Here is a 16,068-nt window from a genome sequence, read left to right as displayed (position 1 = left end):
CTGGAGGCTTAAGCCTGAGCTGTCGGCCTCAGCGGGACTTGCTCCTCCCCCCCTCTCCTGCCTTGCTGCCTCCTTTGGCCAGCAGTGCTCAGGGGACAACAGGGAGAGCCGGCACCAAGGGCAGAGGAGGCCAAGGCACAAGCCCCTCAGAGGTGACAGGCCTGAGGCCTGTATCTTGCCCAGGCTCACGCCAAGGGGCTTTCTGTGGTGCCGGGCGGGGGAGGGATGCCAGGCCCAGGCCGGTGGGAGAAGGGGCAGCACCTGCCAGGGCAGCAAGGGGAGCTGCAGGGAGTGAGACGCAACATTTCTGCCTGGTTTCACTCAAGGGTCTTTCTGTGCATGAAGTACCTGTGACACCCTGTGCTGCTGGGTTCTCCTGCCCCTCCCCTGGGAGGCTGTCCCCTTCGGGGGGATCTTGCCCTGGCACGCATTAAAAAGCCCCACCTGGGCAAATCAGTCCACCCCAGGCACCCTTCCATAGCTCAGCTGGCAGAGCAGAGGCCTGTAGTGGGTGCTCAGCAAGTGTCCTTAGGTTGCTGATTCAACTCCAGCTGAAAGGAGAGATTCTTCTCCCTCACCCTGGCTGCAGGCCCGGCTGTGGGAGAAAAATCAAATAACTCCAATTGTGTCGAAAGGGGGGACTGTGCAGGAAATCAAAACTCTCTAAAAGAAAAACTGCTGTAAGGGTTAAAAAGTTTTCCAGGCCTCTCTCCCTGTAACAGAGAGAAATCAAATTAGCTCTAATCAAGACCCTTACAATGCCTATCTCAAGTTCATGGATACTCCTAGTCTGTCACAATTTGTCATGTAAACCCTTATCTTTGTCACAGTTTGCCTTGTAGACTTCTCCACTCCACATTCTCATGTGCCTTTGTTCTGTAAAACTTACTTCTAGCACTCCTGGGGTGAACAGAAGTCTCAGAGTACTTCTGCTGAGACTTTGATACGTTAAAGAATAACAATCAACAACTGAACTGTCTAAGCATTCTGTATATAGGATACCTAAATCTGTCTCTCAGTGCTGCCGCTTTCCCTCTTGGTGTGACAGCCTGCATGCATGCATCATAAAGTTTTTCCTTCTAGATTTCTCTCCTGCCTCACTGATTTGACCTCCGGCCTCGGACCCTTCTGGGGGCTCTGTACCCCAGGGGAGCGAGATTTCCCCCTCACGGCCTTAGGACCAGGCGGCTGCCTTGGGTCTGTCCCTTTGGAGCCTGGTGCTACAATTGACAAAAAGGTTTTTCGTACCAGCTGCCAATCAAATGTCTTGGGCTGGGCAGGCCTTGAGTCATGGCAAGAGCTGGAGGGAAATGGGGAACGGCCACACTTTGGAATGGGAAGGGGGTGTCTGGCATGATAAAGTTGATCAGTTTTAAAGCCCTTTTCAAGGCAGGCACCATGGGTTAGTTGGCTAAAGCACCTTCCTTGTAAATAGAGTTCCTGGGTTCAATTCCCAGTGGTGCCTTGTTGCCAGGTCAATGGGTTTTTTCTTCCCACCATTCTTCAACTTGTATCTGGAGTTGGCTTTATCTTCAGTTGAGCTTGGTGGTGCCCTCACAGTGGGAGTAGGATAGTAGCAAAGAGCAGGAGGTGCCCTAGAGCTTTGGTTTAGTGAGGCTTAGCTAGACTTGCTAAATCAAGTTCTGGAAGATGGATTGCAGTAGCGATCTCCACCTGAGTGAAGACATGGCCTAATGATACGATTAGTTAGATGCCGACATTAACAGCCTCACTGCGGGTAACTCATAGAGGCTACATCTACACTAGGGGCTTTGTCTAGACTGGCCAGTTTTTCCAGAAAATCAGCCGCTTTTCCGGAAAAACTTGCCAGCTGTCTACACTGGCCGCTTGAAGTTCCGCAAGAACACTGATGATCTCATGTAAGATTGTCGGTGTACTTGCAGAAATACTATGCTGCTCCCGTTCGGGCAAAAGCCCTCTTGCAAAAATCATTTGCGCAAGATGGCCAATATAGACAGCACAGTACTGTTTTGCACAAAAAAGCCCCGATGGCTAAAATGGCGATGGGGACTTTTTTGCGCAAAGGCATGTCCAGATTGGCACGGACACTTTTCCGTAAAAAGTGCTTTTGTGGAAAAGCATCCGTGCCAATCTAGATGCTTTTTTCCAAAAATGCTTTTAACAGAAAGCAGAACATTAGAAGCAAGAGGAAGACCAAGCACTTGGACGTTATTTAAGCGCTTGGACGTTTTCTTATACCACTGAAGATTGGATTTCAAGGAATAGCCAATTTTTCTTGATTTGTTTTAAATGTAATTTAAGATTTTTTTACTTTTTTTTTTTGTTTTTTGCGAGTCTTTTAGACTCCTAATTTGAAATTCAGTTTTCCTTTTAGACACCACTTTTAGACACCACCTCATACCAATTGAAAAAGGCATCCCATTGAACCTGGGGTATCTTAGATCCTCTGGATTCCAAGGTACCCTTCAAGTGCACTATTTTACCAATATTAAAAGTACCTTTCACCAGAAACTGTCTAGATGAATCATTTTGTGTGTACACATCCCACTTATCCAGAAACTTGCAAGTTTTAGGTGAGCAATGCACATACATGAGGGCTGTGTCTACACTGGCATGAATTTCCGGAACTGCTTAAAACGGAATACTATTCCGTTTTCAGTTTTTCCGGAAAAGGAGCGTCTACATTGGCAGGCTTCTTTTCCAGAAAAGCCCTTTTTCTGGAAAAGCGTCTGTGGACAATGTAGATGTGCTTTTCCGGAAAAGAGCCCCAATCACCATTTTCGCAATCGGGGCTTTTTTCCGGAAAAGACTACTGGGCTGTCTACACTGGCCCTTTTCCAGAACAGTGTTCCGGAATAAGGACTTATGCCCGAGTGGGAGCAGAATAGTTTTTCCGGAATAGCGGCTGATTTTGTACAGTAGAGCATCGTTGCTTTTCCGGAAATTCAAGGGCCACTGTAGACAGCTCGCAGCTTATTCCGGAAAAGCGGCTCATTTTCCAGAATAAGTGGCCCAGTGTAGACACAGCCATAGTATGCTGGAGTCCCCTTAAGGGGGAACAGGAACCTCTTTTGACTGTCCAGTACCTATTACCTCATTTACACAGAGAAACACAGGTGGGGAAGTCTGCACTGTCCAGGCATCATCCCGCGATTACTGTCGCCAAGGTGATCCTGACCCCCCCAGTAACAGGAAGTAGCTAGAGACAGGGAGGGGTAAATGGGGTTAGTCACCACTGAAACCTCATACCGTCCGAGACTTTAACTGCTAGAGCTGGTTGCTCCTTCACAGCGGGCAGCCAGGGTGGCTGACGGATGCCCCAGTAGTCTATCCCAGGGAGGTGACAAGACTCAATGCTCATTTCTCAGGAATCATGCACTCAGTCAGATACATTCACACACTCAACAAACGCATGATTTAACAACCGGACTTATATACCAGACTCTCCCACCAGAACGTTCTTATTTCCAAATTCCTGACAGAACTGTTTTTTTTTAAAGCAGGCACACTGGTTTTGAACTGACCTGAGTTTAAAGGTTTGGATCCAGCTATTCCACCAAGCACCTGAAGCCAACCGGAAGCCCTCTACTGATTCTCCAAGTAGGGATTTAAAAGGCCCCTCACCTTGCTTGTGGTGCCTGGAGTTAGGTAGGGAGTGGCCCATGGTTTTTCCTGAACGAAAAGCAGGATGTGTGGATCTGAGTCACGGCATCAGAATTGTTGTGAAATAAACACATGCTAGGTTTAGGGTTCAAGTTAGACAAAACCATTTTAATATCCCAGTTGGGGTGTGTGTGGGGGGGTGTTGCAGATGGCAGGGAGTTACAAGCCCCTTCTCACACTCAATTGCCTGAGATATTTATACCTTCTTATAAAGTCACAATGGAAATTTACAGAGAAAAGAGGAAGTAAGGCACTTTACTCTTAGATGGTAACATCTGCTTGACCCGATAACAAAATGCAAGCAGTGCGATTTTTTGTTTAACAGCATTGTGGTTTCTTGCTCAATTTGCTTAGGAAGCTCGCTCCTGTACAATGCGTACAGTTCAGTCTGTGGCCAGGCTAGTGAGGCCTACCTCCACAGTGTGTACTGGACATAAATATTTTACTTAATTTAAAATAAAGTTTGATCAACTAACATGAGAAAGTTAAAAGGTTTAATCTCTTTAATAATTCAAATGCAACTGCCCAGATGTAGCCCCAGCAAAATGGCTTGACTAATTATGTAATTAACAGTGAGTTTCCATTAGCAACAGTAATCTACAGAAGGTTTGGAGAGGGCAGGACTGTGATTGGCTACGCCGGGCCAGGGCGAGCCTGAATACTGCTGAAGGAATCCACTCAGGGCAAATTGCTCAAAACCAGGACTGCTGACAGCGCTTGACAGGAGACCTTTCCAAAATAGGCCACAAACCAGTCACAGTGAGCCCTTCAGCTGCCAATCCAGCCTGCAGGAAGCCTCATGAGCAAAACACCTCAGATACCCCAGCTCTTTCTATGCCACAATCAGCCCTGGGCTTACAGAGAGGTGAGGGGTTACAGAGCCCAATCTTTCCAACCCAGAACAGACGCACCCGGTTCCAAAGAACCAGCCATGAATTCCTGGTCAATTTATACTTTAGATCTTACCCACCAGATCACAGTGGACCAATCCTTTAGAATCTAAATGTTTATTAATAAAAGACAGAAAAGGTTGAGAATAAGGCTGTTAAGGAGAATATATTATATACATCAATCAGCAAGTTCTTGATGCAGGATCTTAGTGGAGATGTTACAAACTACTAGCATAAGTCTTTGGGGTACATCATATGTCAGGATGGGTCAGCAATCCTTCCCGTGTCTCTGTCCTTAGCAAGGCTGCTTCTCAGATAAGTAGCAAGACTGAAGACAAGATGGAGCCCCCCTCATGGCATTTCATATTCATTTCTGGTGTCTCCCAAGCTGGAGCTAATCACATGGTCAAGTGACCTGTTTCATATGCCAGCAGCCATTGTGCTCTGGCTGCTTTGCAGCTTTCCATGCACATTCTTCAGGTGTGTATTGGCCACCCTGAGAACCATTGTCCTTGGAGCTATACTGATTAGCATAGTCACTCATTGGACATTCCGTCCCCATGACAGGCAGTCCATACACAGCATCAGCAGAGCCCATAGTCATAACTCCCCATACAAACTCCAAACAAGTACACAAATACCATACACAGAATCAGCACAATATCAGCTTTTGTTTGACACCTCACACGGCCCACTTTGTACCAAATTTGGGGCAAACAGTTCCTCGTGATCACAGCAGTTACCTGTATGCTCACCTTAAAATCCAATAATGTGACAGGGGCCTCAAGAAAGGGTTGGGGTTTTGGGGATTTGGGATGCAGAAACAGGCAGGTGTCTGGCCAGAAATAAGGTGCAGTATGTGGTCAGGAGAGATGGTGCAATAAAAAAGGAGGCTGTCAGAGCAAGCTGGGGGTACTAGCTGCTGGGAGAAAGGGAATTGAGGATATTGGGAGGGGATATATGGGGAATGATAGCAAATATTACCTGGCTTTGGGCCCCCTTGCAGCAACACCTCGCATAGACCACTTTGTACTAAATTTTGGGCAAACAGTTTCCCATGAGCACAGCAATGATCTTAAGGTGAGTATGCTCACCTTAAAATCCAATAATGTGACAGGGGCCTCAAGAAAGGGTTGGGGACTCAAGGAAGGATCTGGAATGCAGAAGCAGGCAGGTGTCTGGCCAGGGAGAAGATGCAATGTGTGGCCAGGAGAGAGGGTGCAAGAAAAAAGGAGGGTGTCAGTGCAAGCTGGTGGTGCTGGCTGCTGGAGAAAAGGGAATTGAGGTGATTGGGAGGGAGTGTCTGGGAAGAACAGCCAATATTACCTGGCTTTGGGCCCTCTTACAGCAACATCTCCAGTCACACTGTCCTGGTCACCCTCGAGGGAGGCTCTGCTGCTGCTGCAGCAGCCACACAGACTAGGACCAGCCCCGGACACCAGAGGCACCACTACTGCACCCATTCAGTCCAGGGCTGGAGGTGTTGCTGCTGCAGCCATGCAGCCCAGGACCAGCCCCAGAGGCACCCCTGACATGGCCATGTGGCCCTTGAGGCCAGCAGTGCCTCTAGTGCCGGCCTCAGGTTGTATAGCAAAGACTCAGCCTAGCGCTGCCTCCTCTCTAGTGGTTACAAAGCATGAAGAGGGGGTTGGGCTAAACTCCTTCTCCCTCAGTACATCTTCATTTCGACGTGGGGCCTGGCACTGCCTTGTGGACAGGATCAAAGCCTTAGGCAGGCTGCATTCTGTCAACAGACAAAAATTTTGCTCACCACCACTATACGGTTTCTCACCTACGTGGGTTCAACTATATGCAACAAGACTTGAACTCTCGCTATAGCATTTCCCAAAGTCAGAGCAGTTAAAGGATTTCTCTTCTGTGAGAATTCTCATGGATAACAAGGTGTGACTTCTGACTGCAGCATTTCCTATAGTGAGAGCAGGTGAATAGCTTCTTCCATATGGGTTTTCCTATGTCTAACAAGGGTTGAGGTCTGACTGAAGCTTTTCCCACAGTCAGAGCAGTTGAACGGTTTATCCCGCATGTGACTCCTCCTATGGATGACAAGGTGTGAACACCGACTGAAACTTTTCCCACAGTCAGAGCATCTGAAGAGTTTCTCTCTTGTGTGGACTCTCCTATGGCTAATAAGCTGTGACCATCAAATGAAGCTGTTCCCACAGTCATTGCAGCTGAAAGATTTCTCTCCTGTGTGGGTTCTCCTATGTCTAACAAGGTGTGAACTGTGCCTGAAGCTTTTCCCACAGTCAGAGCAGCTGAAGGGTTTCTCTCCTGTGTGGACTCTCCTATGGATAACAAGGTGTGAACTGTGCCTGAAGCTTTTCCCACAGTCAGAGCAGCTGAAGGGTTTCTCTCTTGTGTGGACTCTCCTATGGTTAATAAGATGAGACCATTGAATGAAGCTTTTCCCACAATCAGAGCAGCTGAAAGGTTTCTCTCCTGTGTGGGTTCTCCTATGTCTAACAAGGTGTGAACTGTGCCTGAAGCTTTTCCCACAGTCAGAGCAGCTGAAGGGTTTCTCTCCTGTGTGGACTCTCCTATGGATAACAAGGGTTGAGTTCTGACTGAAGCTTTTCCCACAGTCAGAGCAGCTGAAGGGTTTCTCTCTTGTGTGGACTCTCCTATGGATAACAAGGGCTGAGGTCTGACTGAATCTTTTCCCACAGTCAGAGCAGCTGAAGGGTTTCTCTCCTGTGTGGGTTCTCCTATGGTTAATAAGATGAGACCATCGAATGAAGCTTTTCCCACAGTCAGAGCAGCTGAAGGGTTTCTCTCCTGTGTGGGCTCTCCTATGGATAACAAGGGTTGAGGTCTGACTGAAGCTTTTCCCACAGTCAGAGCAGCTGAAGGGTTTCTCCCCTGTGTGGGCTCTTCTATGGATAACAAGGGTTGAGGTCTGACTGAAACTTTTCCCCCACACAGAGCAGCTGAAGGGTTTTTCTCCCGTGTGAACTCTCCTATGTCTAACAAGGTGTGATCTCCGACTGAAGCTTTTCCCACAGTCAGAGCAGCTGAAGGGTTTCTCTCCTGTGTGGGCTCTCCTATGCCTAACAAGGGTTGAGGTCTGACTGAAGCTTTTCCCACAGTCAGAGCAACTGAAGGGTTTCTTTTCTGTGTGGGCTCTTTCATGTTTAATAAGAGTTGCACAGTCACTGCAAGAACAAGGTGAATGTTGATGGGGGATTTTCTTTTGAACAGTTTTTGTGTTTGTTTTCAACCTTCTGCTCCTGTGACTGGATTTATCCTGTCCTGCTCCTGGATGGTTTCCCTGCTGCCTTTGTAGACTACGCTGACTGTCACAAGTCTCTCCTTGTTCAGGACTCTGAGAAACATGCCCTTCAGATCTTTCCACTAATACCCCACATGGAGCCATTTGCTCAGGTCCCTCCTCCTGAAGACTCCTCTCACTGTTCTCATTCAGCATCTCATCACCTGCTGGGATGGAGAGAGGAACCACACAGGAGTCATTAGGTTCTATCAACAGGTGTGTTGTAAGCAAAACTTGTGAAGTCATTCTGCTGCTCTACTCTGCACTTGTTAGGCCTCAGTTGGAGTAGTGTGTCCAGTTCTGGGCGCCACATTTCAAGAAAGATGTGGAGAAATTGGAAAGGGTACAGAGAAGAGTGACAAGAATGATTAAAGGTCTAGAGAACATGACCTATGAAGCCAGGCTTCATGAACTGGGCTTGTTTAGTTTGGAAAAAAGAAGATTAAGGGAGGACATGATAGCGGTTTTCAAATATCTAAAAGGGTGTCATAAGGAGGAAGGAGAAAATTTGTTCCTCTTGGTTTCTGAGGACAGGACAAGGAGTAATGGGCTTAAAGTGCAGCAAGGGAGGTTTAGATTGGACATTAGGAAAAAATTCCTAACTGTCAGGGTGGTCAAATATTGGAATAAATTGCCAAGGGAGGTGGTGGAATCTCCCTCTCTGGAGATATTTAAGAACAGGTTAGATAGACATCTGTCAGGGATGGTGTAGACGGAGCTTGGTCCTGCCTTGAGGGCGGGGGGCTGGACTCGATGACCTCTCGAGGTCCCTTCCAGTCCTATAATTGTATGATTCTATGTGCTGAGCTGAAATAAAAATTCTGAATGGTGAATAGAAAATGGGGGAGAAACCCAAAGAATGGTTGGAAAGATTCAATAATCATGAGCCGAGTTCACCCTGCTTCCCCATAACTATTTCCCCATCTGGCACTCTCAGACTGGAGTTGACGACAGGCTGAAGGGCCAGTCAGACTTGATGAAAACACACAACCAACATCTGCTATGAGAACACAGAAATTGGTTTGAGTCAGTTTAGCTGATTTCTCACCTGTGTGGGTGTCACTGATTATCTCCCCTTCCTCACTGCCTTGGAGATCCGGGATCTGCAGCTCTTCCCTTTGCTCCATCCAGGAGAGCACATGAGCTTTGGAGACTGGAAATCCTATTTAGGGAGCAATTAACCAAGTGCTGATCTTGTTCATTAAGGTCTGCGCCATTCCTGCTTCCAAAGCCAGGTTCTGAGTCTCCTACCCAGACAGGCTCCTTCCCCACCTTCCAGAGACTGGTCTCTGGCTCGTACAAGATCCCAGGACACACTAATTCCTCAGCCACCGCCCTCCCCCCCCCCCCCACTACAATGTTGGGAATAGCCCAGCTGAGTCCCATGAGGAACTGAGCGCTCTGCTGCACACTGCAGGATACAACTCAGTCTCCTTTAGGGCCTGTTCCATACTTGGGCAGGACAGGAACACACAGCTCATAAGGGGAGAGCTCTAAGACTTTCAGGACTGACAGATGCCTCTAGCCAGGACTCATATTTGAGCTGCCACATGTCAGGACTCTAGGGCTGGGAGGGAAAGGACCCAGCAGAGCTCTAGAGCCCTACGGGCTCTGCCCACAAAGCTCTTGGCTTGGGGCTGGACTTGCCCTGCTCTTGGGCTCAGATGCTCTACTTGAGCCAGAAGGAGACAGGGGAATTGTCTGATCAGGAAAATGAATCCTTGGCTGGCCACTTCAGGCCCTGCCTATGGTCCACTCTCCTGATCCTGACTGACTGTGCCATGGTGGGCCAACTGTTCCTGTGGCCAACCAAGGTGGAGACAGGACGGGCTGCTTTTCTGCCACTCATAGATGCTCCTGCAGCTCAGCTCCCCTTCTGCAGCCTTGGTTATACTCTGCCAGCAGCAGCAGCCTTCCTCTTGTGGCCAGTCGGGCTTGCCATTTGGTGTCTCTCTGGGTTGCACAGAATCTACCAGAAGCAGGGAAGAACTCTGAGTTGGCGCCTTCCTTCCAGGGGCTCAGCACAATAGCACAAGGGGACCCTGCAGACACTAAGAGCAGCTGCACCCAGCCCCACAACTCTGGTACCTGCCTGGGCCCTTCCACTGACACCTACGGCCAAGGCACAACATGGGCAAGATGGCTGGAACCACAATGAGACCTTGGCTGTGGAAAGAGCAGCAGTACTATTATGTCACTAAACCTCCTCTCACACAGGAGCCAGGATTACTGGGGCAGATACTGCTGATATTGGGGGGTTGGGCAATAAAGGACCCTGAACCAAACCCAACCCAGCTGCTCCAGAGCCCACCCAGCTTCTGTTCCACAAGGGGACAGGAATCCTCACCCAGCCAGCTCACAGCCTCATAATTCTCCTGCATCACATCCCTGTAGAGGGCTCTCTGGCCCAGATCCAGCAGAGCCCATTCCTCCTCAGAGAAATACACAGCCGCCTCCTCAAAGCTCACCGGCTCCGCCATGGCCATTTTCTGTCCCTGGCTCTGCAGGCCAGGGGCTGAGCTGGAGTCGGACATGGGTGTTCTGTAGCCTGGCAGGGGGAAAAGGGGAATTGGAGACATTTCAAAAAGGGCTTTAATCCTTTCCACACCCCAATTCTGCCCAGACTCTGTCCCTGGTGAAAAACATGCTGGACTCTGCAATTTTGGGCAAACGCTGAGTCTAGATATTCCATAAACACCACACATGAGTTAGATCCGAAAGCCGTATTTATTTCTCTCAATACCTGGCTTGAGTTACATTACTTTGCCTGCAACAATGGGATTCAGTTCTCAGCAGCCAGTGTTTCTGCTAACAAGTCACATATTCATCTGCCTGAACATGAACATCGGTTTAATTTAATTTGGGTTGCAGAATTTATAATCCTTAGTCTTCATGCATTGATTTGCAGCCCAAACTTTGGTTCTCTCATCTGACATAGACTTTATAAACTCTCTTCACAAGAGAGAGGAAGTGAAGTTAATATGAGTATTCAGATGCATATTATTAAACACGTGTGCTTAGTGTTTGCAAGACCAGATCTTAAAATTCATGGATTCATGGCATCAGAAGATATCCTGAGCCATGCAGTGTGTCCCCTCTGCGGCACAAGCCATTACACTTAGCCCAGCTACCCACGTACAAAGCAGTTTCCACACAGCATGTTTTCTAGAAAGTTGCCCAGTGCTGATTTGAAGACATCAAGAGATGGAGAACCCACCAGTTCTTTGCTCATGTTTCAGCAGTGAATCCTCTTACCCATCAAATATTTTTGCCTCCTCTCTAGCCTGAAATTCTCCGGCTGCAGCTTTCAGTTATTGGCTCTCACTGAGTTTTATCCACTAGACCAGGGGTCTCCAAACTACGGCCCGCGGGCCGGATGCGGCCCGCGAGGCCCTCTCATCCGGCCCGTGGAGACTGTGACGGGGAAGAAACTCCCCGCACTAACAGCCCCTCCCCTGGAGAAGCGCCGAGCGGCGCAGCGCCGCAGAGCTGGGGCGGGGAAGAAACTCCCCACATTGACAGCCCCTCCCCCGGAGAAGCGCCGAGCGGCGCAGCGCAGCGGAGCCCAGGGGAAAGCCCACGGGGAGGGGAGCGAGGGCGCACAGCCGCAGGCGCGGCAGGCGAGGAAGGCGGCAGGACCCAGGAGGAGAAGGGGCAGGGACGCCAGGGTGAGCGGCACGCCCCGTGCGTGCCGGCTCAAAAGGGGGAGGGGCCGGAAGGACAGGGGCGGCCGGCACTCACTTTCTTTTGGGCAGGCAGCCAGGAGAGGGAAGCCGGAGGAGCCAGCGGGACGGAGGAGGGACTCTGGACCCGCGCAGCCCTTGCCCTGGGCAGCGAGACTCCCCGGCCAGGGTTGCGGGGGATCGGAGCCGCCAACGGACGGCCACACGCCCTGCGGACCGACGGCCGAGCCCGGGCTCTGCGCGTCCCTCACAGCAAGAGGGGTTGGGACTTGGCGTGGACAATTGCTCCCTATTGGCCAGTGCGTTCTTATCCTATTGGCTAGCTCTCTCATGAGGTCACTAGTGGGCTGGGTTCTATTTTGGCATCCAGGAAACAATTTCACCATTCACCCTAATACAGGTGTTCATGTGTAGTGTATCAATGTGTTATTATATAATAACTGAATAAAATAATATTAAATAAATAATTAAAAACAACATCCATGTTTTGATTCTTTTTTATTTGGACCTCAAGTGTGTAGTCGGCCCCCGAACTGCTGTTTGATAGTTAATGCGGCCCTCGGGCTGAAAAGTTTGGAGACCCCTGCACTAGACCAACGATGGGCAATTCATTTTGATGGGGGAGAGGCACTCCAAGATTTTGGAAAGTGGTTGAGAGCTGCATTCTTCCAAGACATTAAGCAGGAAATACAGCGAATGGGATGGACACTGGGTGAAGAAAGGAGCTTTGGGTGAGGGTTTGGGATGCAGGAGGGAAAGAGGGGTCTGGGAAGAAGTTTGGTTAAGGAGGCAGGTGTGATCTGGGGCACTGGATTAGCCAACTACTCATGAGATATTTAAAGTAAGGTTAATTTAGAAAAGTGGCTGAGTGGACAAATAGGGAGCTGAGGGTTTCTGACCATGAAGAGCTTCTTGCATACTTGAATGCAGGAAGAGAACAAAGAGTTTGGGTATGTGGAGTGGGAGGCAGGAGTGGGAGGCAGAGAATTAGGAGGGGAAGAGAGAGGTTGGGGTGCCAGAGGCAAGCTCTGGCCAGGAGACTTACCTGAGTGACTCCCGGCCAGCAGCCAAGCACCTCTCTGAGGCAGGCAAGGAGCCTGCCCAACCCTCGCACAGGCAGCAGGGCCATGTGGGTGAGTGAATAACTATGAGCCAGAGAGGAGGGGGCATGGTGCTTCCTTTCTGGCCAGAAACCAGCCAATGAGATTGTCCTGGAGGTGGAAGCAGCGCCTGAAGCCTTCCCCCTTCACCCTCCAGGCTCACCTTCGCTTTCTGAGTGGCTTGCAGGTGGGAAGTTGCAAGTATGGAAGTAGCCCATTGCACGCCAAGCATCAGTGGGCCGGATCAGATGGCCTGGCGACTTGGATCCGCCCCATGGGCTGTATTTTGCTCAGGCCTGCACTAGACCGAAGAGCCCTTGCGTATCCGGCAGTTTCTCACCATGAACAAACTGATACCATGGAAGCCAGTCAGCTCTCAGCCTTTCAGCCTATTTATTGTTTGAAACCAACCCCATATTGAAACTGACTGAGCACCCCCGGTCTCCTCACTGATCAGTGGGTGAGATTTAGGGCTGTGTGCACTATGGTCGCTGGGTTTGGTTGGTAACTTAAATGACAATCCCTTGAAGATTTATTCACAGGAATTTTCTCATTTAAAGAATCTCCACCTGAAAAACTCACCTTGTCTGAAAGCTCCCAGGGATTTTCCTCTTGCTCTCTCCAGTGCAGAGGGCAGAGTGTCTGGTGGGGAAGGGATAAGAGATGTGAGATTCCAGGCTCTCCTCTTTATAACAATGTCCCCACGCTGAACTCTGCATTTCATTTGTATCAGAGACCAGAGACACACTCAAGGGTTTAGTATGAAAAGGTCAAACTTTCCATGTCCTCTCTCACTTGGGCACCTCCCAGCAATGGAGCCAACATCTATGCAGCCTCATCCCCGCCCCAGGAGACACAAACTGAAAGTGAGATTTACTTTTCCCTCCTCATCCCCTCCCACCTGGTTTCTCTCAGTCACTAACCACCTCTTGTCATAACCTAGACCTGTGCTGGGGTGACGATGTTGCCATGACATTAACTTTACCTATTTTGATCCCTTGACACCAACGGGAGGCTCAGCGTTTGCAAACCCCTGGCTCTATTTGCAAGCAGTTGACTCTGTTTGCTCAGTGCCTCTAAGGAGAGCAGCATGATGGGGCCGTCATTCTCCATGTGGGAATTGAGGCAGGGGATGGTTAGCTTCAGAGGCCAGATTCAATAGTTTCTAATAGTTAAACAACTTTCCCCTACTCCATCCCTTCTAGGTACCTTTGAATTCCCTCCGAGTCTCTGACAGTGTAATCGTTTTCTGGGAGAAAGCATCGACTTGTTCTTCCAGTTCAGGGGAAATCTCTTCTGGCAGCTGGAACTGCCCCATCTCACACCTGAACAGAAACAATTCCATGTGATTCTATTTCATTTACAGATGATAAGATTTGGCTAGCTAGTCTCAGCTCTAACAGGTCTGGAGTTAGATTTCCTTGAATTCCCCCAGCCTGAGAGCAGAGGCAACACAGTCCATGGCTTCCCCTGAAAGGTCCCATTGCTGTTCTTCACCTCTGGCCCAGAGAGACCAGCTGGGGACAAAACTGGAATTGAAAAAAAACTTCAGGACCAGACTTCAAAGAGAAACTGCTGAGCTACAGTTCATCTTTAAGTTTGACACAATCAACTCTGGATTAAACAAAGACTGTGAATGGCTTGCTAACTACAAAAGCAGCTTCTATTCTCTTGGAATTCACACCTCCAGATCAGCTGCTAGAAGTGGGCCTCATCCTCCTTGATTGGATCCACCTGGTCATCTCCAGCCTGATCCTGGCCTGCATATTTATTCCTGCCTCTGGAAATTTCCACTACATGCATCTGACGAAGTGGGTCTTTGCCCACGAAAGCTTATGCTCCTACACTTCAATTAGTCTATAAGGTGCCACAGGACTCCTCGTCGCTTTTGCAGATTCAGACTAACACGGCTACCCCTGTGAAACTGGAATTGAGTTTCAATGGCTAATTCACTCTTTAGCTTCCAGGCGATGAGGGACAGGAAGTTCCCAGGTGAAGGGCTGCAGGAATCTACCTACTAGGAACCAGACTTAGACACCAGCTTCTCCCTCCCCTGCTCCTTCCACACAGGTCTCTAAACAGCCCTCAGGTAATACAGACTCTGGGGCCCTGCTGCCCTGGTCTAAATTTGCCCAGTGCCCAGCAGTTACAGACCCATATTCCAGCCCCACAGTCCTGAGGCAGACAGTCCCCAGGTATGTGACAGCTCTAGGAAATATCTGAAGTCAGACTGCTCTTGAATGGGGAATTCCTGAGTCTGCTGTGCAAGGGTCAGACCCTCAGAATTAAGTGAGTCAGAGACATTTCTATCCAACATCTGGCTGTAGAGCCCTGGGGAAATGTGGTGCCAACATCAGCTCCAACCTCTTTCCCCGAGTTGTGCAGTATGACAGGCGTGCGAGCCACCTACCTGTTCAAGCTGTTTCTTATGTCCTAGAGAAAAGAGACAGAAAAGAGTCTCAGCTGCACTGGACACACACAGGGAAGGCATTTTGCAAATATGAGGAAGAGACGCCCTGACCTAGCCCCAGGCCCATAGATTCCGTGACCTAATGGGGCTTTGCCATCTCCAATAGCTCTGTGCCTGTGACTGTGACTGCAAAGCACAACAGTCACTCGCATGGCAGCAATGCACACGCCGAGTTACACCCAGATCGGATGGCTGGACACCAACACTTGTGCCTGCATAGTGGGTCTCTCTAGCTGAGGAGCAGAAATAATGAGGGATCGGAGAGGGGAGCTGTGAGGGGATGGGGGCAGGGTGAGAGGGGGAGGGATGAAGGAGACAGGTGTCCAGTTTGGGACTGGAAGCCCCTGGCCCAACAGGCTCCTGGAGATGCCAGGCAGCGCCACTGGCCCACGCTGTCGAACACCCAGTTTGCGGCTCCATAGGCTCCCTGCCAGCCCCTGCGCAAGTCCCTGAGTCAGCATATCCGGCTCTTAGCATTGGAGCAACTCGGGGGGGAGGGGGGGGGAATCAGCTGGGCCAGGGCAGAACAAGAACCACTCTTGGGCAGCATGGTGAACAGGGCTGGCCACTGACCAGGCTCCCTAACTTTAATCCAAGTCCCCTCCCCTCTGCCCCCTCTCGCACCCAATTCCTCCAGTGCCTGGGGGGAACAGCCGCCCCACTGCCAGCCCTGCTGCTTGGCATGGTGCAGTCATGGGGCCAAGGGCAGGGGAATCCTCAGGTGTGGAGAGCAGCTGGGGGCTGGATGGGGGGCCTGGAGTGCAGGGGGCAGGAAAGAGGGATGGACCAGAGGATGTCTGGCTGAGGGGTGGAATCACAGCTTCCCCCAGGATCCACTCAATGTATTTTACCCAGCATGGTATATCAATTGGGGGACATATTAATGTGGCTTAAGTTTGTTTGGGGGGGGGGGGAGATGTGTCTTTCAACTGTGTTTTCAACAACAGGGTTTCATGTTGATAAGCTGAATTTCAAAAAACTGAAGCTGTCC

At 49.8% G+C, this 16,068-nt stretch overlaps 1 protein-coding gene across 1 annotated transcript; it reads right to left on the bottom strand.

Moving 5' to 3' along the window:
* Positions 1-4,036: 4,036 nt before the first annotated feature.
* Positions 4,037-15,487, bottom strand: LOC142824467 (uncharacterized). The gene is made up of 6 exons (XM_075916467.1): positions 15,018-15,487; positions 13,817-13,932; positions 13,190-13,249; positions 10,172-10,372; positions 8,873-8,986; positions 4,037-7,991 (listed from the first exon to the last, which is right to left on the bottom strand). Exons 2-6 carry the CDS (start codon positions 13,923-13,925, stop codon positions 6,697-6,699), a joined length of 1,779 nt encoding a protein of 592 aa, XP_075772582.1. The 5' UTR covers positions 13,926-13,932; positions 15,018-15,487; the 3' UTR covers positions 4,037-6,696.
* Positions 15,488-16,068: the final 581 nt, after the last annotated feature.

This window comes from Pelodiscus sinensis, unplaced genomic scaffold, assembly GCF_049634645.1.
Source record: "Pelodiscus sinensis isolate JC-2024 unplaced genomic scaffold, ASM4963464v1 ctg35, whole genome shotgun sequence".
In the NCBI taxonomy this organism is placed as follows: domain Eukaryota; kingdom Metazoa; phylum Chordata; order Testudines; family Trionychidae; genus Pelodiscus; species Pelodiscus sinensis.
The sequence above is the reverse complement of the archived record's forward strand: the minus strand, read 5'-3'. Positions and strand labels throughout refer to the sequence as shown.

Excerpts from the sequence above, each read along its gene's own strand:
- LOC142824467 (XM_075916467.1), bottom strand. The coding sequence starts at position 13,925 with ATGGGGCAGTTCCAGCTGCCAGAAGAGATTTCCCCTGAACTGGAAGAA. Across the intron at positions 10,373-13,189 it reads CCTGGGAGCTTTCAGACAAG|GCTACAGAACACCCATGTCC; the intron begins GTGAGTTTTTCA and ends TCCCCCTGCCAG. Across the intron at positions 7,992-8,872 it reads AATCAGTGACACCCACACAG|CAGGTGATGAGATGCTGAAT; the intron begins GTGAGAAATCAG and ends TCTCCATCCCAG.